We start from the raw sequence: 23,552 nt of genomic DNA, 5'->3' as shown, positions 1-23,552 counted from the left end.
AAATAGGAACTTTCTTCTGTTAAGGCCTCCTAAATTGAGCTTACAGTGCTAGCCAAGCGAAATTTTTGTCATCAAGCATCTTGTAAGTTGCTGGATTTGAAAACTTTTTTCAAAAGGCTTATTGCTCCTTTTTTGAAAGAAAATTTTAGTCCTCCCTTTTCGTTCAAAAATCATTTGAAGTCATTGGGCTCGCAACCCTGTTTTGCTAGGCTGGATACGCGTAGAATGCACGCAGCAAATTTTTCTGGGGAGTGTTTTTGAAATTTTCACTTCATTTTAGCCTTTTCTTTCGTTTTATTGAAAGAAGCCTTTTTTCTCGGACAGAATTCTCTATTTTTCGTTGCTAATAAAGGGAATAGAAATTTTTTCTGTTTAGTCCTCCCAAATTGAGATTAAAGTGCTAGTCAAGCAAACTTTTTTGTCTTGAAGCATCTTGTATATGGCTGGACTTAAAATGTTACTTAATTTTAGCTTTTGCGTTTTCTCGAAAGAAGCATTCTGTTTTGACAAAAACTCAGTGTCTACAAAAAAACATAGTTTCTACTCAAAAGGTTTTCGAACTCTTTTAGATTGTTTGAAATGAGTTGTCAAGATTCAAGAAGTTTGGATCAAGTGTATGGGTTATTGGATGTATCAGGGTGTGATTTAGCTGATGGAGAATTGTTTTCGTTGCCTATTTATTCCGAAAAAGTTGGGGAAAATGGCGCTTTCAACTTTGGCAGATTTTTAGCCGCAATACTGTTCGGTTCTGGGGCTAGGTGTGCGCTCATTAACAAAAAATTTAAACGCAGAGTTTGGCAAGGTTGTTTTTCGCCAACATACGATCAAAGGCTTGAAAAGTTGTTTCAAGATTGTGTTGAACAGAAGTTCCACGATGACAAAGAAGTTTCAGTAATGTGGGCTTTACTTGGCGCTAATAGTTATGGTTCAGAAATGCGACGAAAGTACCCTGAGGAAATTCAATCTCAAGGCTCGCAAACGTATTCAGGAAATTAATGAGAATAAAAGTTTCATAACTGAATGCTTTAGAAAACTCAAAAGTCAAGCTTCTCGAAATTCCCTTGGTAATAAATGCTTGTAGCAGAAAAGCTCTTCTTTTTTACAGATGGTATCATTTGATTGAATGCCGTTTTATTTTAATAACATCTCAAACAACTGTGTTAGATTTGATCTAAATTGAATTAAGTTTGGTCCTTTTTCGTTTAAATTATCTTAATCTTTCTGTTGAAAACAGATATTTATTCAAATTGCTTTATAAAGAAAAACTACCCTTGTGGTATATTTGTTTAAGTTTCGGCTACACAAAAACACTGGTTTCTTGGTTAAGTGAGGGCAAAAGCAGTTAGTATTTCTTTTTCGTTTTCAACGTCGTTTCTTTTTTCAGTTAAAAGAAATGTCTCAAGTACGTAAATCAAGTAGGCAAACTTTGGTGTAAATAGTCAGCGTCCTCTGATGCCCGGAGTTGATGACGAAATGCAGAAAAAGGCCAGTAAGCTCTTGTGGGTGTTCTACAAGAAAGGTGATCCCAAGCCTTTCACACTGGAGTACAATTGCTCAAGATGGGAAAAAGAGTTTACGTTGCCCATGAGATTAGCAATGCAGCCAAAGGAACGATGCAACGTGTGGTACGACGGGGAATGGATCAGGGCCTCTCTTTGTGCACTTTGCGTCAAAGACAAAGTTTCTGTTGTGGAAAAACAAGTTTTTGAGACTGTGGCTGCTGCGGATTCGTCATTAACAGATATCAGTTTTGCACCGTAAGTTTTTAAAAAGCAATTTTTGTAAAATCAAAACACTTTTGGAAGAAGGTTTTTTGTGGTTCTTTCTTTTTCAATTCCAACCGTCCTAATTCTCTCTCTGTCTAATTTTTAACTGCTGTTTTCTCTTTTCACGTTTTTCTCTATTTTTCTATATCGAAAATCAATTGCAATCAAGCAAAAACCAGTGGTCGTGGTGTTATTTATTTATATCGTTTTAGTACCTAATTGGAGTCTCTGAAAAAAAAATCTTCAATTTTTCTAGGGACATGAACAACAGCCGAACTCAGAGTTCATTGAAGAAAACCAAACGCTTTGAGGTAGATACTGCATGCCCTAAAAGGAGATCCCCTTACAATGATGAAAACCAGCCACCGGTGAAGAGTTTAAGATTTGATCGGAACACACTGGCTGGCCCTCAAAATGCTGCTCCAGTGGTCTCGGTACAAAGTAAACCTACACAAGAGAAGACAGAGGAAACGGTTATTTTTTACAATTGTATAATAACTAAGTTGCCAGTCGTTTATTCCTGCAATACATACTAAATTTGTAGCTAAAGTAGTCGCTCACTTCTAAAATTTGCAAAGGTGCATTTGAACTTTCATTGTTGTTTTTACTGCTTGTTTTTAACGCATATATTGTGCTTAGATTCCAGTGACTGTTGTCGAGAAGATGATGGACAAGTTCACTGATGTGTTTGTCCGGAAGGTGAGTGAGCTTGTAAGTGTCCAAGAAGAACACAACAAAAAAATGGCGAAAGAGAATCAGCTCTTGAGATCGAAATTGACTTCTTTAATGAAAGTTAGACCAGAGCCAATAGTTGATGAAGAACCCTCCGCCAACAATCCAGATAACCAAGAGCCAATATGGGTGAACGATGTTGATTTGATGTCACTGAATGCTACGTTTGGTCCCTCAACTTTTGGTCGAACACTTGCTGCTGTGATCTTTGGCACAGGAGAAGAATGCTCTTTGATAAACCAAAGAATTGGTGCAAAACTTCTGAAGCTGAATTCTCGACCTAGCGTTGATCAGGAGCTTGAGCTGAAAATGAAGAGCTGCATCGAGAGGAAGTTCCCCTCAAACAAACGATTTGCCGTAGAAAAAGCCTTTCAGGGCGCCAATCAGTACGGTGCGGAAATGAGACAAAAATTTCGCTGGAAAAAAGAAGCAAGGAATACCGTTGGTATAGAGTCTTAGTTTTGACATACCACGATCCTTCAAAAAAAAACTTGAGTGCTCGTTCTCCTCGACTTGTTGCTATTTTTTAAAGTTGCTTCTCCTAAATTGATGTGCCAGAATATTAGCATATTTTGAAACTACAAATTTGATTTCAAACAATTTTTTTTGCTTCTCTACTTCATTTGAAAAACTTCAACTTTAAGTTCACAACTTAATTTTTATGGCATTTATACTGCTTGCTTTAGTCGTTAATAAATGAGGGTTTTTGTCTCTGTGTTATCTGTTGCCTTATTGTAAACTTTGTTCAATGTGTTATGTAACAAAAGCCAGTTTATTTTGTTTTGTGCCACTTGATTTGACAAATGTTCATTTGTGTTTATTATGTAGTTTCTCCTCTCCAGCCATTCCATTTTTTTTCTGTGAAAATACACCATTGTTGATGTATTTGAGCTTGTTCTCAAAGATAGTTCAGAAATAAAAGTTAAACATGTTATAGAATTTAAACCATTGCTTCAAACGCAGTTTGTTAATTAAGTAAAAAATAATCAAGCTGGCAAAGAAGAGTTGGAGTTATAATGTATTAGATTTGCAGAGGTTTACAGAGATAATCGCTGTAACAAAAGGAAAAGACAATGGTTTTATATCAATCTTTCTTATCTACTGAAGGACACTTTGTATTACAGAGTAATGTCTGCTAGAGAAAACAACTTAGAGTCCTCTGATTCTGAATACCCTATCAGTGATGATGCGCAGTCTTTTGAGTTTTCTGATGAAGAAGTGCCACCTCCGAAAAAAATGCGGCGTTCGAGAAAACTGAGTGAATCAAGTGAAGAGCGGGACGATAATGAAGAAGAAATATTTGAACGCTACCCCGCCGACAGCATCGACGATAGGGACTTCAGTACCTCTGCTCCCCTTTTGAAATTGGAAAGCGAATGATCGCATCATAGAGTGCCATAAAGAAAATCTGAAAAACTCAAGAAGGCAAGAGAAGGCATCTAATGCAGAATTCCTTAATTCTGTAATTCTTATGACTCGGCGCGAAGAAAATCTTGTCGACAACCGTGAAGATCTCGCTGTAATGTTTAAAGGGGAAAATCTTCTAGAGCTCCAGGCAGGCCACGAACCATCAAAATTTGGGCGAGAGTTAGCCAGAAAAATTTTCGGTGAGAAAAACAACTGCAAGCTGCAGGAAAAGATGCTGGGTCCTGGGAGAAGAATATCTGACCAAAGAGGGAGAGTTGATGAGCACGTCGAAAAGATCTTTAATGGTATATGTTTTTTCTTAATTTGGAAAAAATCAAGTGAAAATAGTCAAGAATCTCAGCTGAAAAATTAAGAAAGTTTCAAGCTCAAATTTTTCGGGTTAATGAAACAGTAAGAAATCATTTTTAGAGTTTCTTGCTTTAGATGTTGTTCGCCGTAAGTACCCGCGAAATGCTGAGCTGGCACTTAAAGAAGCCAGGAATGCCGCAAACCAGATGGGATTGGATTTGAAGAAGAAAAATCCGAACTAAACTCAGAGCCAATCAATCAGTGCCTGAATAAACGTTATAGGATGCAAAGATATATTCGGTTATCTATTATCAAGGAACTTCAACTTGATTGAGTACATGAGTCCTTGTTTCACTTTATATTGCTGCTTTTTTGTTTGGAAAAATAACTCATGATTTATATAGAGGTATAAGTGTAGAAATTTTTGTCAACCGTGTACCCTAATCCGATGCTTTTGATGGTTTGCTGTTCTTCAATTCAATTAATGACAAATTTGGTTTTCTCAGATAAAGAGTTAATGATTTCGGAAGGTCTTTGACAACAAATTTAGACGCTTTTTAGATGTCTTAATTTGCTTAAAATCGCCTAAATAGCCTAACTTTTCTTTTACCTTTAGTTTATTTGCCATCTTTCTTTCAGTTGAAATGAGGAACAAACACAAAAGTCTTGTTCTTGCTCAATGTGATGCGCAAATAACCAACGAGATGATTGCTCAAAATGGCCGCGAAGTTATTGCGATGGTTGAGAAATTTTCACCTGAGCATTACCTTAAACTTATAGAAGAACAAGCTCTGTATGCCAAATACGACTCATTGCTTCGAGTCTGCTGCAATGAGGCCACCAATTCGTCATTTGAGTTCAAATTGGATAATTTCGGAGGCTATGGACTGTTTTTCAACGGCACTGACACTTTGAAAGTTTCAAAAAGAAAAGTTCTGGAAAATTTGTGGGCAATTTTAGAACAAGTGGACTCAACAGACGAAAATAAAATCCTGCCCATATCCGTATTCAAGCCTACAAAAGTCTGCAACAAAATGCGCTTAATGTGCGGTTCTGTTCGTTTTGTTAATCACTCGTGTGATCCCAACTGTCAATTTGTAGTCTGTGAAATAGGTGCACAGAAATGTGTTAAAGTAGAAATACTCAAAGACATCCATCCTGGAGATGAACTTCTTGTGTATTACGGCGACGACTATTTTGGCGAAAATAATATCTATTGCAAATGCAGAAAAGATCATTTGCATGTTCAGCAAGCAGCAGAAGCAACTCAGGCAACTGAAGTTGACGATAAACTGGAGCTACGTGTCTTTGATCCAGTTGAGTCTAACCGACTGTCTGTATTTAGACAAAATCGTCGAAGACTAGTTGTTTCTAGGAAACGCCCACGAGTAGAAGAAGCACGCTCAAATCAGACAAGTAGCTCTGACAACTCGAGCGATTGGTCGTCTGATAAAGAATCGGAGAACGAACAAACTGAGTTGATGGAGGTTGTTCAATCGCAAGTTTTAAATGAAGTTGAAAATGTTACTGAGTCCAACAATTTTAATATATCGACACCTCAGGATTCTGTTGCCCCGGATTTAGAAATTGAAAACGTCAGTGAAATTGTTCCGAATGTTTTTTCAAGGCCTGCAATTGGGTTAAGCTCTTCTGAATCAGAAGATGATTGCAGTCAAGCAAATTTTAACCCAGAATCTGACTTTGTGAGTTGTGTATCAGCAATTATTTCCAGGCATGGAACGTCCGACTCGGAAGCAAAGGACTGGATCAGTTTATTGCGATTAGTTGGCACAAAGTCAACCATACCAAGCTTCAAAAGCATGAAAAGGAAATACCAGCCTACAGCGCAGGAAAAAACGGAACGTTTGATAGCTGGTGGCTCTGGTTTTCGTTGGTCTCTTGATTTCATGACGGAGCTGCAATCTGTAATTGAGAAAAACATTACAGAAATCTTTCTCTATGACAACGAACGAAAAAAAGAATCAGATTTAAATCTTCCTGCTTTCTTCGACTTGAACGCGAGAACACTAGAAATTTTCATAATTCTTAATTCAGATGGCGTTAAGATAATGAAAGCATCGTCAAAATCTATCTGGCCGGTTTGGTTGCCAATTGCAAATTTACCTCCACTTTTGCGGTCCTCCTTCGAAAATATTGTTTTGGCTGCGCTTTGGTTGGGTAACAATAAACCAGCTTGGGACGATATCTTCGAGGTAATGTTTTAAACTAAAATAAACAAAACTGTAAATTAAAGTTCAAATTGAATTGATTCATTTATTGATTTTTTCCAGGATTTGCGGAAGGAGTTTGCCAGTAAATCTTTGCAAATAAGGTTTAGAGAGTCTTCCTTCAGCCTGAAATTCAGCATATTTCTTCTGGTGTCCGATTTACCGGCAACAGCTTCAATATTAAACATGCACCATCATCTTGCACGTTATGGCTGCACATTATGCCTTGTGCAAACTCAACAAGGCGAAACGGCTCGTTACTATCCTATTGACAATTTTAGAATGCGAACTCCTGAATTACACGAAAAGCATCTGAAAGAAATTGAGCAAAACCGTCTGAGAGTTTATCGTGGTGTCAAAGGCAGATCAAAGATTTTTGCTCTAATTCCTAACTTACCTCTAGCGGCTCCGATTGACGTCATGCATCAAGTTTATCTTGAGGTTGCCAAAGTTTTGTTGCAAGTGATTGCTAAAAAGACAGCGAGAAGCGATCTTCAATTGATTGAAAGTGCCGTCAAAACTATCGCGGTAATTTTTTTGCTTATCTTTTGGTGATTTTTATTTCACTCTTATTTGATGTTAAAAAATCGTGATTGTTTTCAGCTCACCTGCGATTTCAAAAGATCTGTCAGACCACTGCGTGAACTGGATTTCTTCAAAGCGAACGAATTGAAGCTATGGTTTTTTTATATCGGCCCGATTCTTTTCCATTCGACTGTCAATGAAGATCTTTACGATCGCTTTATTCTTTTGAGTTACGCAATTCGTCTTCTCATGATTTCTTCTTTACATGCCAATGAAGCTGAAAAATTGATTCGAAGTTTTCTCCTACAACTGAAAAACCGATATTCCGAAGAAATCTTTTCACCAAATGTGCATGCACTCTCACACTTAGCGTGGCAAGTAAGATCTTTTGGACCTTTATGGACAGCATCCGCAATGATGTTTGAATCGGCTAACTACCTCTTGCAGTCGAAATTCACAGGAACGGTCAATCATTTGCAGCTTTTAGTCGAGCGTTATAATCGAAACAAAGATTCGTACCGAAGAGAAATAGGGGACAACAAACTTGCAGAATTCGCCAGCAAACTTCGCGGAAAAAAGAGATTCTTCAAAAAATGTTTGAGTTCTGGAATACCAGATGATATCAGAGCTGAAGGAGACGTATTCTACAGCAACGCAAAGCTTAGCTTCTTTGAACTCGATTCACTCTGCCATCAGTCGTCAAGAAACAGTTATATTTCTTATAGAAGCAATGGAAGGCTTCGCTATGGCCAGATAAGGGTTTTTTCCCTCAAATAACGTTCAGAAATTATCGGTTTTTGTACTGAAAATTATTGAAGTGAAAAAATGCAATCAAGCAACAGCAGCGCCCGCTTATTCTTTTCTCATTTTCAGAAGAACTTCAAAAATAGAAACGGTGTTTCAGGATGCAATCAAAGACAAGTTTTTACGTATTGATTTCAATAACACATCGTACTTGTCACCCCTTCTGAATTGCTTTGAACATGATTAGGATCTAGAAAACTACACAAAGACATTCAAAACATATTAATATTTAATTTTTGTTCTGTATGTACCTTGATTATCTTAATGCAATTTTCTTTGTTGATTAAATGATTATTTTGTTGAAAATTTAATTTTCTTTGCTTTTTGTTTTCTTTCTTAGTTTAGCTTCTTATTTCATGTTGAGCTGAGGTTCTGTATGTTTGCAATTTTTCTTTTGCTTCAATCTTAGAGAAATCTTGTTTCAATTCTCGGCAACCGTATCTAAGACAAATATTAACTGGTGACACATTGCAGTAAACTGTTCAAAAACGCGGAAAATTTGAACAAAGCATAAATTTTATGAAAAAGCTATGAAAGGGTATATACTTTATTGATTTCTTGGATACCATAGAAAAGCCATCTATAATTTTTTTTAAAAAAAACAGAAAAACAAGTAAAAACTACAGTGGTGATATTAATATGACATTAAGCTTTCGAAAAATTTAAGTTCCTTTAAATTCTTCTTTGCATACATATGCATGTAGGAAACACAGAGCAAGCATGCGGAAAACACGTACTATACGTGGATATTTAGAGAACCATGGAGCCTCAGAAAAGGCAGTTATAAATTAAAAAACACAGAAAAACAAGTAAAAACTACAGTGGTAATATGAAAGACATTAAGCCTTCGAAAAAGCAAATTCAGTTTTTTTTATTCTTCTTGGCAACCATATGCATGTAGGAAACACAGAGAAACAATGCAAAAGCCACGTACTATATGTGGACTTTTTGAGAACCAGTGGGTCTTAGAAAAGGCATTCATAAGTTAAAAAATACAGAAAAACAAGCAAAAATTACAGTGGTGATATTAATATGACATTAAGCTTTCGAAAAAGCAGATTCAGTTCCTTTATATTCTTCTTGGCATCCATATGCATGTAGCAAACACAGAGCAGCCATGCAAAAATGGCGTACTATACGCGGATATTTAGAAAACCATAGAGCCATACAGGAACCGTTATGGAACAATTTGTGGGTCATGCAAGAACTATGTATGAATCTTGTAAGAACCATTTGTGGATCATGTAAGAATCATGTAACTAATCACAAAGGTTTTTTTGGAATAACTTGATATGGACCATGTTTGGCTCATGTCGGAACCATATATGAGCCATCAAAGAAACATGTAAGAACCATATATGGATCATGTAACCACCATATATCTAATCACAAAGGTTTTGTTGTAATGACCTTGAGTGGACAAGGTAATAACCATGTAAGAAACATGCCGGAACCATATAAGAAACATTTAAGAACCATATATGGACCATATAAGAACATATGGACCATATAAGAACCATATAAGAACCATATATGGACCATATAAGAACCATATATGGACCATGTAAGAACCATATATGGTACCAATATGCCATAAGTCGTGTAAAGCGTTAAAAGCTGGAACTGCTGCATAAGCTTTGTATGGGCGTTGAAAGAACGCACAAATGACCATATTGGATTCTTGGATGCCATATAAGAATCATATATGGAGATCTTGGCAACCATAGCAAGATCATATAAGAAAATTTTGTATGGCCTGTATGGGACCATATATGGTTCTTGGATATGGTTGCCAAGAAAGGTCAACCCGGGTACAGATCTAAATTGAAAAAAATCGACGCCGCTCAAAAAACTAGGCTTAAAAACATTCAGCGATAAATTAATAACGCTTGTTAAAATTCATTCCACAGAAGCCTCTTATTAGGGACTTTTACTGCACATATGAGTTCCTTTGACCTTAAACAAATTCAAATTAAACTTAAGTGCAAAAGTCATTTTATTGAAAGAGTAAGTCACGTATGATCAAAATCTAATCACGCAAATAACCTAAAAACTTTCGCTAAAGCGAGTTAGAAATGACGTCACGCGCGCAAATGCCGTTAGTGAGAGAAAGAAGTCATTCAGAAAATTTGACTTTTTCAGCTTTGCTGTGTGAACAAATGTAAAACGAAAAAAGAGCGTCAGACGACGAAACAAAAAAACCAAGAGCACCGCAATATAGCTTCGCTCAGCTTACAGCTTCGCAGCTATAAAAATGAGTCAGACGATGAAACAAATCAGATAGCAGACGAGTTCTGAAATACAATCGAAAGAATTGAATTACTAAAACCTACTACACCTGACCAGCGACTAGTTATTCTAGGTGTCAGACTTTTCAAAACCAGAGCTGTAACTCAAAAATACGCATAAAAGCAGCACTGAGCTGATTTTAGGTTTTACTGACTATTTGAGCTTCGAACAATTGAAAGTAACAAAACATTCCGCAAACTTGAAAAACGGAATTTTTTAACGGAACACGAAAGTAAAAAGAAATTATGGCTGGCAAAAATAAGACTAATGTGTAACAAAAACAGTGAAAAATTACACCATTTTGGAATCTAAAACTCACCAAAATGACGTTTTCACCTTAAATTTAGGTCTTACAGCAGCTCCAGGTTCTGAAAGACTGCTTACGCCAGCCGAGAGCCTCTAATGAAACTTAATGCCTACTTGCTGTTATATGTTTATCCCGCTTTGAGAATGTGAGAAAACATCTTTGCATGTTAGAAAAAGACTGAGAGCACTAATGCAACCCAGTTCTTATGAACTACATTCACTTATTAACTTCATAAATGAGTAAAAATTTTAATAAATGAGTAACATGTAAAAAACTTTGAAACGTCGTATATGACCCATTTAACGGCGTGACATACATTTTATAAACACATTTGATACTGTTGTTTGTTAATTGGTGTGATGTGTTGATTAACATCAGCTGAAATCGGAGAACTCCATGTCGGACTCTGAGATAAGACAATCTAGGCTGCAATCCACAACTCTGTTCACAGCAGCAGCCACGTCTACAGAGATGTTGTCGGCTGCACTTGTCTCTTCTGCATCTTTTGTTAGGCTGATTCTAAGCTTTAACCGAGGCATGACCTTAAACAAACAAAATCACTGCACTCTCAGATTTTACCTAATTCTGACAGGCTTCCAGATTCATTATTCAGAATGTTTTGATTAATCGTTCTATACTCAGTTACGGATGTTTTTCTGTACTTAACTACCAGAACTTTTTAGCCGGAGACCGTCATCAGAAAACGGAATGCCATTTCAGCATCACGATAGTTCTTATCCAACGAAGTACCCTCAAATCACTATGGTTCGGTTGAACAAAGCTGAAATTGATCGCATGTATAAATATAACCGAATAACGTCGGTCGAATTGCTCTCAAACGACCGGCGAGCCATTGGCTTTGGTAGTAGCCAGTGGGGGCTTAGGGATTCAATTATCGCGGGGAGATGAGGGTATTGGGTGGGGGAGGGGGCGTTGGGTAGTTTGGGAGGACTGGACGAGGAAAATCGCCAGGTTGAGGAGGGTGCCCGGAGGGAGTGTTGGGGGGGGGGGGTATGGGTGATGACCGAGGGGATGCCAAACTTAAATTTTTAACTGCCTTTCACATCATGAAATTGTCTCTCCGCAAACAGCTTCCTTGAATCGCATAATTAGAGACTAGTAAGTCGTAAGGCTCTAATAGAGCTGCTCAGACATTTAGTGTCCTCCGGGCTTGACCTTTTTATCCCCTCCTTAAGGAAGAAAAGTTTAAAGGGTCAGTCGAAAAATCGGTCAAGCAAAAAATCGCATAAAAAGGACCACAGGACTAATATAATTGCCACAAATTTCGTTTGAGAGTAATTAATCACGACAAAAGAAAACTACAAAAAATGCCAACGAACTGCTCTCTAATTAAGCTGATGGCAGTTACCGATGGGATAGTATTTAGCCAGCTCAACTATGAATAAAGTCAAGGCTTCATCCTTTATGAGACGAGAACGACCGGTAATGTGCGTTTGCACATAACATTCCGACTCAATTTATCCACATTCTTGGCTTGAATATCTAATACCATGCTTAAAATTTTACGTTTTCTCAAACTAAGACACACATATATACTAAAGAGGTGGATATCGGTCTGAATATTTGTTCTGTCGCTAGAAAGTGATCCTAGCTCTACACACACACACACACACACACACACACACACACACACACACACACACACACACACACACACACACACACATATATATATATATATATATATATATATATAATTGAAAAGGGAAAACAAGGGCAAACTGTCCAAAAACAGCGGTCGTTAACCCGCTTGACGCTCATCTGGATTGAAACAAAAAAAACATAACCAACTAACATAGGGCGAATTGCTCTCAAACGAACGGCGAGCGGTTGGCTTCGCCAGTAGCTAGCCACGGCTTAGTGAGGCTAGCTTCAGCTTGATTCGACTATGCAACTCTTAGTTTTCTAGCCTTGTTAGTAAATAAATCAAATAAAAAACTGATATTTTAAAAATTTGCAAAATATTGCAGAACTTAAAAAAAGATTCCAGATTTCGCAGTGAAAATATTAAAAACTATTTTTTGTCTGTGGAGTTATCTCAAGTAAACCATCTGCAAGGCTTGAAAAGCTTTGTTGGCCAGTAATGATAGTTGAACTCAAAAAACGACAATACTCAAAAAATTTGAAAACAATCGCAAATTTTAACAAAATCTTATTAAAACTCTAGATATTAATATCCTCAAAACCATTTCATTGTCTCAAGACACCCTCCAGGATCCCTATTCCGAGCTTTAAATAACTTCACTGGCTCATAAAGATCCAAAAACTTGGAACATGATAATAATTTTCTGAAAACTTGAAAAATAAATAATTTTATCAAAACTTGCTAAAACCGGAGTCATAAAAATATTGATAACCATTTTATCAACTCTAGAAATAATAAAAAAAACTATGCGCCAACTTATCATCAAACCTTGGAAAAGGTCCCTGGTGCCGGAAAAACTGAAAAAAAATTCAAAAAGATTAAAAAAAAAACTTGAGGAAATTGCAAATTTTTTTAAAAAATTGCTGATAAAATCTTGAAAAGCATTCAATTACATCTATAAGCTAGGCAGTAACCTATAATCAAACCCTAGAGGAGGTTATGTGGCTCTGGAGGAACCTAAAAAGACAAAAAAATTCAAAAAATTTGAAAAATTGCAAGTTGCAAAAATTTTGTGATAAAAGTTGAAAACTAATCCATGGCCAAAAAACATTTTCCATCAACTTATTATCAACCCTAACGGAGATTTTATGTTAGGCTGAAAAACCTGAATATTGACAATAAACGTCAAAAAATAGAAAATTGCAAGTTTTGTAAAAAAAACGCTAGAATTCGTGGTGTTGAAATCTTGAAAAACATTCCATTACATTTAGAAACAATACAGTAACCAATTGTCAAGCCCTAGAGGAGGTCTTTGGCTCTTGAGGCCGAAAAAACCTAAAAAGTACCTAAAGAACCTAGAATAAATGTCACAAAACTGAAAAAATTTGCACGTTTTGACAAAAAAAAATGCTAAAATTAGTGATGTTAAAATGTTGAAATCATTCCACTACCACTGGAAACTATACAGTAGCCTATTCTAAAACCCTAGAGGAGGTTCCTTGATATCTGAGGCTGAAAGAACTGACAGCTTGAAAAAATTGTCAAAATCAGTAAAAATTGCGCGTTTTTAGCGATCGATTGTACGTAAGAAGCTACGGGGGGGGGGGGGGGGGGGGTCAACAGTGGGAGTGTCTTCAACCTCTAAGAACCGCCCTTCACACCATAAGTATAAGTCTCCAAAACAGTTTGAGGTGAAAGGCTCTAAGAGCACTTAATGCCCGCTGGGCGCAACCTGTTTATCCCGTTTTTGAGGACGAAAAGTCAAAAGCGTCAGACAAAAAATCAGTCAAGCAAATCACATTAATAAAAGACCGACAGAACTGATATAATTGCTACAAAGTTCGTTTGAGATCAATTAAAAATGAGATAAAATAATGACAGAGTATGTTTCTAAGGGTCCAAAATTGTGTTCTAAATTGGCGAACGGTATCAGTGAGAGCCCAAAATTTAGGCTTAATACTAATGCCAGCTAGAAGTCGCTCTGGTGAAATTTGAACATAAATCGACTAATGTCGGAAGAATTGCTCTTGAACGACAGGCGAGGCAATTTAATTCAGGGCCTGTAGCCTAGATAAATTTTTCCTAAAGGGTGCAAAAATATTTTTCCAAATCGGGATTCAAACCATTGACTTCCCGCTCCCTGAATGGAAGCACTGCCCACTCGGCCATCAGGCCCATTTTCTTGCTATGCTGCAATCGATTTTATTCTCTAGCAACAAGCTTTACTTCAGAGTGAGAGCAATAGAGATCACTCAAAAATGAAGAACGAAAGCGTGAAAAAGTCACTTGAGAAGTCAAAGAATGTTCTAGAAATACGCAAAATGGTCAAGCAAAAACATTTCCTAAAAAAGACCAACACGTTGACAATAATTTCTATGAACTTCGTTCAAGAGCAATTAATAACCTTATGCACTAAAACTTAGAGACGGGCTTTACTTGTTTATTCCGTTTCCTTCCGTTTTTAATATTTAAACCATGACCGTATTCACTACATTGCGTAATCCAATAAGCGAATGTTTTAAAAATGCGTTCAAATGAAATATTGATTGAGGCAAGCCTGGAGTCAAACGCGTCTTGACTTATGTCAAACAAAAAAAAAACAGTTTAAAACACGACTTAAATAAAACGAATGAAACAAATCTAAAATAACAGCAGGCCAAGTCCTGAATTAGAATCCAAAGATTTGGATTAACTAAAAACGTGATAATTGTTTAGCGACATGAAACAAGGCAGTCAAAAAAACCCATTACCATATTAACGAAAAACTGAGCAAAATCTAACAGCAAATAGATTTTTTTTCCACAATTTAGTAATTTCATAATCGCTAAAAAACAACACTTTAAGCCTAAAACCTAAGCAACCTAAGAAAGATTACCCAATACAACAATCATGTTGTCTTGGGTAAGATTCGTAGATTTGCAGTCTAAAAAAAACTGTAAAAAAAGACAGACCAAAAAAAATTCGTCTTTTCATTTAAGGCTGATATGTTACATTTTGATTAAAAATCTGTATGAGTTTTTCCCTCTATTTTTGCCTCTATTAGCTGCTCTCTAATAACCTTTATTTAGAGTGACACACACTCATTTGACCTTATCTCTCTGAATTAAAGTAAATAAAAGTCAATATCAAAGTGAGGAAGTCATTTTTGGGAGTGAGGTAAGTCAAGCGTGACCAAAAATCTAACCTAACCACACAAATGAACAAAAAAATTTGGATCCACTAAGAGCGAAAAATGCCGTCACGCACGCACTTCAGTTGAAATTGCATGAACGAAAGGACAAAAGGCAGATTTGAATGGTTGTGACGTCATACGGTCGTAAAAAAAATCGCGACGACGAAAAAAACATAGGAGGACAAGTCCTGAAGTACAATTCAAAGAGGTTTCATTGACTAAACAAAAACTAGACCTAGAACGGACTATGAGTGAATTGGTAAAACCATTTCTAAAAAAATCAGACAAAAAATTTTAAAAAAAACACAGAAAATCAATGTCAAACTGCCGCATGTGAACAAAAAATCACTAGCGAGAATTGGAAATTTAGGTCAAACAAAAAACTAGGCCTAGAATGAACTATGAATGGATTAGAGAAACGACTTAGAAAAAAATCCAATCCAAAAAAAACAGTAACAATCAAAGTGAAATTGCCGCATGTAAACAAAAAACCACTAGCGAGAAACCGAATTTTTGCTCAAACGCCGTTTTCTCACTCTACTTAAAAATTAGAGCGAAAAAAATTCACGCTACTAAACCACTCGCTTTTCCGCTCCACTACCTGTTTCGGCGTGACCAAAATCACTACTCCAATTTGACTTCAAAAATCATGAAAATGAGTGAACAAATCTTAAAAAAGACAGCGCCCCAATATAATTCAAATTCTTTTAATTGTAAAAAAACCAAGAGAAGGCCAATAATAGCCCCAGCTATCGCTGTGCGGGTATTAAAAATTCTTGGAAACAATTAGTCGTGAAAACCAATAGCTATGAACTCGAAAAACTAATTCATTTCATGTGTGCCATAAGCAACCCTTGAGACCTCTCCTTAATACTATTAATTGATAACAAAAAAAGCAAAAAGCAAATAATCATTTATAAAAATAGTTTCAAAGACATGAAAAACATTAGCTGCCCTTGATGGATTCGAAAAAGAATTTTAGAAAATATATTTATCAAATTAAGGATCTTTTCCGCTTGTCTCCGATTTGGTCAAGCAAACACATAATTTTGTCGAATAAAAATGAGATACTGGGCTGAAATGCTATCCAATTTTGAAACAAAGCTTTAAACACTAGTCCATCGAGAAGAAGCTTTATGATAATCCATTTTGGTAATCCCCTAAGCAACCAATTGACCAAAAGCAAAAACAGCAAACGGTGAGAACTGAATCAAAAGCACCAGCAAAGAGTGACAGAAATCTTGAAAACTGTCGCTCTTAGACTTCTTGCCGCGTGACCCGATGGTGGTAATTAAAATTCAGAAAGATAACAGATTAGAAAAAGATAAGAATACAAATCCCAAATTAAACTCCAATGTAAATAAGCAAACAATGACCCAATTTGCAACATTATTACGTTGAAGTCAGCGTCTGAGTGATAGAAAAAATTGAGGCCATAAAACGATGAAAAGCAAAAAATCTACACAATGGAGAACTCCAATTTATCCTAACAGATTATATTATGTTGAACAAATTCAAATTACTTATAGCCAGAAACAATTTTAGAGAAAACCAGCGCGAAAACGACACGCACAAAGAACATTTTGCAAACATCAGTTATTGGAAATTATTGGCGTCTAAGTTAAACAACACGTAACGACTTATTAAAGTCCGTAACCGCAGATTAAAGCAATCAACCACTTCTTAGTATTCAGTAAATTAAGACTGGCATCAACATTTTATAATATCAGTTGAAACAATGAGGCAAATATGACAATAAGACATATAAATACCAACAAAAACATACCCGGCAGATTGCCGGAAAATAGCCGCCGTTGATTCCAATAAGCATGATTGGGATTGAAATAACAGAAGATATTGAAAAAAAAAATTTTGTACAAAAACATTTTTTAAGTCCGATTTATTTTGATGGCATTTCGTAGTTGAACAAAACGTACTTCTGTTTCTTAGAGAGAGGCTACAGGTACTACTATCAATACCAATAAGCATTAGAGATGGTAACTAAGACTTATAGGAACGATGTTCAAATAGCGGGCATCTAAAATTGGGCTTTATGGGTTTATCCCGTTTCTACTTCTGACTTCAATTTTTTTATACCGACTCTGTTCATTTTGAATTGCTTTGCTTAGCAACTGATGTTCAAATTCACTTTTAGCAGAATGAAAGAAGAGAGAAACTAGCCTAGAGAAGTCAAAAAGATTTCACGCAAAATGTTGAAAAGGCGGCAAAATGAGGTAAAGCGAAACATTTTTTTATTCGACGAAGTAAAAAAAAAAATAGGAGCGCTATAATAGCTGGCTGAGAAGATGAGGGCGGCTATTAAAGAATAAACAACCAAATAAACTTTTCAAAAAGATATGGACTTTTTGTCAGAAATTTTAGCTCCTCGATGAAACCACAAAGACGAAAATTACGAATAAAACTCGAAAATCAATCGTTTTTATCAATCAAAAAGAACTGAAAATCTTTGAAAGCTAAAAAATAAAATACACAGTCACCTGCTTTCTTTGTAAAGGAGATTGGAGCTGCATAAATGGAAATAAAATACAAGTGAAAAATATACGCAACAAAAAGGGACCAGATTTAAAAGAAACGATTTCAAAGCAAAAAAAGAATCAGCAGTAAATTGGAACAAAATAAGTCAACGATGGCTCCCAAAGAGAGCCCACGAGTCCTCTCATCAAAGAGACGAAGTGGTATGGTGACAAAACCACAAGAAGAGCAACAAAAACTGGCAATAACTAAATAAAGGCAAAATTCAAAAAATGACGGCAAAATTACATTTCTTTGAATTAAAAAAGAGCGCCTAAATAACAGTCGTTGAGAGGCTGACGGGGGCTATTGGAGCTTTGTCAAAATTAATACTCGATATTAAAACTCAAGACTCTATTACTCAGGAAGTAGGGCATATAAGTTTGGCACTACTTGATGCACACTCTTGACCTCTAATTAGTAAATGTTCATAAAATTTAAAATTCCTAAGTTAGTCCAGAAGTCATTTTTTGAGTGAGGTAGGTCACGCAATTGACCTGAAAACAGAAATGACGTCACGAACACAAATTTTAACAGCAAAAGAGTAGAAGTCATTGAAAAAGTCAATTCTAAGAAGTCAGGGTAAGACGAAACAAAAATCTGTTAGACGATTAAAAAAATAGGAGCGCAATAATATCCGCTGGAATTGCTGACGCGATATTAAAAAAAACGAAAGCTTCCGAACAATGCAACATTTTTCTTAAGAATAAATAACTGAAAACTGCGATTATGAATCCCTGACATTTTACCAAAACACAATCTAAAGGACCAGTTCAAAATCTTAATCCTACCAAGCCAAATCAAGAGAAACTTAAGGAAAATTGGACAAAAACCAATATAATCAAACTAGTGCATAGTTTTTTTTAAAAAAACGGCTTCGCAAATTCAGGATTTTACTGATAACAACGAATTTCACTAAAAGTTACAAAAATTTACTGAAAAAGAGTCCAAAAGTAACTATGAAAATAAAAATAATTAGATTTGGCTCTTGAAACACATTGTTGGGCAATCAGCGAACTTCAGTATCAACTGTGAAATGCTACATACTACTGCAAATACGATAGCAAATTATTTCTATAAAAAAATTAACTACAAAAATTGGGCCACAAGGACAAAAAACGGCTGAGATGAATTCTTGATACTCATTGTGACCATTCAGCTATTTGCTATGATGAAGGAAACACAATTCCCAGCAACAAAAATTATTGATCACATTTTCTCTTGCTCCTCAGCAAACAGTTCGGGCCCAGATGACTTTGTCACTTCCTGAAAATATGGCTAAAGTGCTGCTTTCGACTTGTTTTTCACTTCAAGCTTGTCCAATTGTTACGGGGTGGAAATACCATTTGTGCGCCTTATGCATATTCGGGTGGTTTTGCGTTAACGAGTCGCAGTTTTAGCTGACAATAGATGTTGCGTGTCAGGACCTTTCTGTTGTTTTCAACTTACTCGTTCAATCGGTTTCAATTAGGGGTACGGCTACGATGCTTCCGACAAGAACCCCACGAAGTTCTAGTTGTTTCCTCAAATGCTCCCAGTTAAAAAATTGATTTCTTTTCACTCAATGAGAGGGGGTCAGTCAACTTGACATTTTAAACCAAAGAGTTTGATTTCACCCATTGACCGGGGAGGTAAGATATTTCAATTCCAGATGGCTGGATCTGTGGAGTGAACAAGTAGCCTTTTGTCTATGTTAAAATGATGAACCGGCCAAAATTAGTCGTAATCGACGTTAAACAAAACTTTAATTTATTTAGACTTTGAATTGATAATCCTAACAAGAAGGCTCGGTAATGTGCGATCGCACGTGAGGTTCCGACCCCGCTCATCCACAATTTTGGCATAATTGTTTACCAAATTAGGAACGGATAGAAAAACCCAAAAACTCAGGTATTTTTTCAAAACAAAACAGTGTATGAACGAAAAGATAGCCTCCAAAGCAAATAACTCAGTGGACTAAGAAATGATGCACTAGATTGATGAGATATGCCAATATTAAGAAAGCGAGTTATGACGAACAGCAAAATCAAACAACAACAACAAACATTAAACATAGCCGGCAGATTGCCGCAAAATAGCCGCGATAAACGCTTGTGGCCTTCCATAAATTGAAACAACTACAGAAATAAGATGGACATATCGACCACCAGTCCATTAATAGACCACTAGACTTTTGGGTCAGATTGGGACTGTCAATTTTATGACAGTAAATTTGAAATTGATAATCGAAATCAAAAACTCAAGACAAACACTCAAAAATTAGGGCAACAAGTTTGGCACAAATTAGATGCACACTATTGATCTTTAACTAGTAAATGTTCATAAAATTTAAAGTTCCATAAGTGAGTTCAGAAGTCATTTTTTAGTGAGGTAAGTCACGCAATTTACCTAAAAGCAAAAATGACGTCACGCACACAAGTTCTTAATGCAAAACAGTAGAAGTCACTGAAGTCATTGAAAAAGTCAATTTCAAGAAGTCAGGTCGTAAGAATCATCGATGCTATCGCTTCGAGGCTATTATTAACATCAAACTTTATGTCCGTTTTAAAAAACAAAACTCATTAACTAAGTCAACATAGCGACAAAAAACTGAAACTAAACAAAATAACTTGTAGTTCCCCAGAAACGATATGGGTACAATCCATAACAAGGCTTGGTAAAAATTAGACAAAAAAGAACAAAAACAGTGAAGTTAAAAAATTCGCTTGTTTTTTTTAAAACAATCTCAAAGCAATGAAACCATTGGGAATCAGCTAAAATATCCCATATGTTTACCAATGCTTCTATAGAAAAGCATTAAGACCTGTTCTTATTCAATTTTTTATGCGGTTAAAAAGAACAACAAAAAGACAACAAAAATTGAAAACTTGCCAGAAAATGCTGTCGAAGCCGTAAAGCAATATTTCGACGCTCAAAATATGTTTGATTGCGCCTTCTTCGAACACTGATAATTTATTATGTAACCTCTGTTTAATGAGACTGGGTAACGAGTAGACAAAAATAATAAAAAGAGGCAAAATTAGGTAATACTTTTTTTTCGAAACAAAATTACTTCCAAAGTCGTGAAAGCCATTAATTAGAAAATGAAATAATTAAATAGCGTGTCGATGCCAGTAAAGTCATTACGAATTCTTTAAAAAAATTAGATTTCAAGACACCATTCCCTTTTACACCTTCCCTTGGCACAATTAACGTCATATTTGACCGGTAACTAACGACACTAGGTAACAAATAGACAAACAAAAAACAAAATTGCGAAGTTGAAAAAGTTTTTTGTTGGAAAACAATTGTAATTGTATTCAAAGTCATGAAAGCCATCAGCTATCTACTAATACCAAAATATCGGCTCATCTATTTTTCCATGAAGCCAATGAAATCTGTCATTATAAAGGAAATTGCATACAACTAAAACGACAAAATAAAAACGCCCGTTAAAAACAATATTAAAAATTCCAAATAAATTCTTCAAGAAAGTATTGTCGAAGCCGTTAAAAACATAATCTATATCTTTAAAAGTTTTAATTTCTTCACTTGTGCCTTATTTTGAACGACAATAATGTGATACGTGAATTGTTAATAATGTGATAATGTGACAAAATCAAAAGACATGAAAAATGTGCGAATACCTAAAATAAAAAAAATATGAATCTATTTGTATCAAAGCCAGAAAACCATAATTTAAGGCGTAAACCGCAATAGAGACCCAATTTCAAATCAGCAGAAATAAAAAGCATTCTTTATTTGCTGACACTAGCTACAAGTTGGCCAAATAAAGAAAAAAATAGAGGCAAAGTTCAATAAGCCATTAATTATTTAAAAATCAAAAATATTTAAAAGTGAAAATGACCATTCAAGTAAAAAACTAGATGCATTAATTTGGCGCTGCTTAGGAAGCCAATTGCACCTATCACTAATGAGCTTTGATTTGAAATGTTCTGTTCATTAGCTAAGAAGATTGATTAAAAAAAGATTGATTTTTTTTAAAAAGACCGACTAAAAACCCAATTGAGTATGTAGTTCCTCCCCCCTCAGGAGGGGTCGGAACAATTATTTCATGTAATGGCCCTGACTGTCTTGAGTAACCAAATTGATTAAAATTATTTTTCCTAAAAATGGTAATATTTGCGCACTTTTCTGTCGAAAAATTAAACTGACAAAGCGATTCATTCTCCACAGCACAAGAGAAACTTCTCTGATTAAGCAAAAAAATAGTTCTTATTGCAATTTTACTCACTTTCTCCATTAGGTCAAAAGGCTGCCTAAACATATTGCTTCCGATAAAAAAAATTCAAACGAATACTCCTCTTCGAATCGTAAACCAACCAGGAACACCGCAATAAAGATACGCTCAACTTACATCTTCGCAGCTATTAACATAAACCGACTACCGTCGGACAAATTGCTCTCGAATTACAGGCGGGGCAACTTAATTCAGAGGGTGCAAATGTACCTTAGAGACAATTTTATGGTGGCAAAAAATTCCGACCACTAAGTGGTTCGAATCCACGCTCTGCGGGGTAATATATACCGAGGCATTAACCTCTCGGCTATCATGTCCTCGTAACAGATTCCTTTGCAATCGGTTTTATTTTAGCAACAGACCTCATTTCTGAATAAGTGAAAAATAGGTCACGCAAAATTCGAGAAGTCAAAAGTGAGAAAGTCACTCGAGAAGTAAGATTAAAAGAATACTCTAAAAAACGGTCAAGCAAAAATTTTGCATTAAAAAGACTTACGACGTTTTCAATAATTGCTTCAAACTTCGTTCGGGAGCATTTATTACAAACCTTATTTGGATTGTGAATAAAGAGACACTGATTCAACACAGTAGGAGGTGCAAATGGCGTCTTAGCCGGTAGAATATCACCAGACGAACTTCCCAAAACTGCTCTCATAGACTTTGGAGAAGCTGCCTGGATTCCCACTTTGCTATAGTTGTGTGAGCTTGAGTTGGTAACAGTCAGCACCACAATGTCCGTCAGACCCCTCGTCTCGTCCGTTTCGTCTGGTGGTTTAGTGAATTGCGTGAAATTGGCTGTTATTGACACTCCCAGCTCAGAATCGTTCATCAAAGTCATTGGCTTCAGTTCGATAGCTGAAATAGACAGAGGCACTGTATGTAACGTGACACTAAGGAGATCAGTTCACGGCATCGTCTTGGAGAAACAGTGATGTCAAATCAACGGAAAAAGTGATGTTAAATATTTCTGGAGTCCGAATCTTTTGGAACCTTAGATTGCAGCGTTGAATCAATTCAATACAGCGAACGAATAAGTAATAGTACAGTAAAACATGACATGCTGCCAAATATTTATAATTGATAGCTCAAAAAGCCGTCTGCTTGGAAGCGCAACTTTTTTCAAGTGATTGGGTTTTATCTTGGTCCATAAACCGACAACTATATTTGGTTCACAGAAAACATAACCGGCTATGTCAGAAGTCGGAAAACAGAAGTCAATGTTCGATGGAAAGAACTAAAAGTTCAATTCATAACAAAATTGCTTCAGCTGAACAAGCAGATCTGGTAGAGTACAGAAAACGGTAAACGACTAGAAGAATTGTTCAATAAAATAGCTGAGATAAGATAACCTGAATCAGAGACCAACGTTAAAACAGAAGTCAAGGTTCGAAAATAGGGAAAGGCAAGTTCAAGTCCTGGACAAAAGTGGAAAAAAATTAAAAAAAAAACGCAGCCCGTAGAAAACCAGATACGACTCAAAGAATTAGCCAATATAATCGATAAGTTAAGAGAACCAAATCAGAAATATCGAGGTAAAAGGAAAACCAACAAAAAATTCCTAAAATTCAATTAAAGGTGTTTTACGAACTTCAGACAACTTCTACTTTATAGGGGTATAACAAAGTTGTAGCTGGA

The 23,552-nt window shown here is 36.0% G+C and overlaps 1 protein-coding gene across 1 annotated transcript in view; it reads right to left on the bottom strand.

Moving 5' to 3' along the window:
- Positions 1-10,519: 10,519 nt before the first annotated feature.
- Positions 10,520-23,552, bottom strand: part of LOC142335266 (ADP-ribosylation factor-binding protein GGA2-like) — a 33,180-nt gene continuing 20,147 nt past the window's right edge. Inside the window, exons 3-4 of the mRNA XM_075383689.1 lie at positions 22,465-22,772; positions 10,520-10,909 (exon numbers count right to left, since the gene is read on the bottom strand). Coding sequence (XP_075239804.1) covers positions 10,742-10,909; positions 22,465-22,772 — 476 coding nt within the window. The 3' untranslated portion in view covers positions 10,520-10,741. The remainder of the gene's footprint in view (positions 10,910-22,464; positions 22,773-23,552) is intronic.

The sequence above is a fragment of the Convolutriloba macropyga genome, chromosome 2 (genome assembly GCF_964194025.1).
Source record: "Convolutriloba macropyga chromosome 2, txConMacr16.3, whole genome shotgun sequence".
NCBI lineage: Eukaryota > Metazoa > Xenacoelomorpha > Acoela > Convolutidae > Convolutriloba > Convolutriloba macropyga.
Note: the sequence above shows the minus strand (reverse complement) of the source record. Positions and strands in the feature narration are given on the sequence as shown.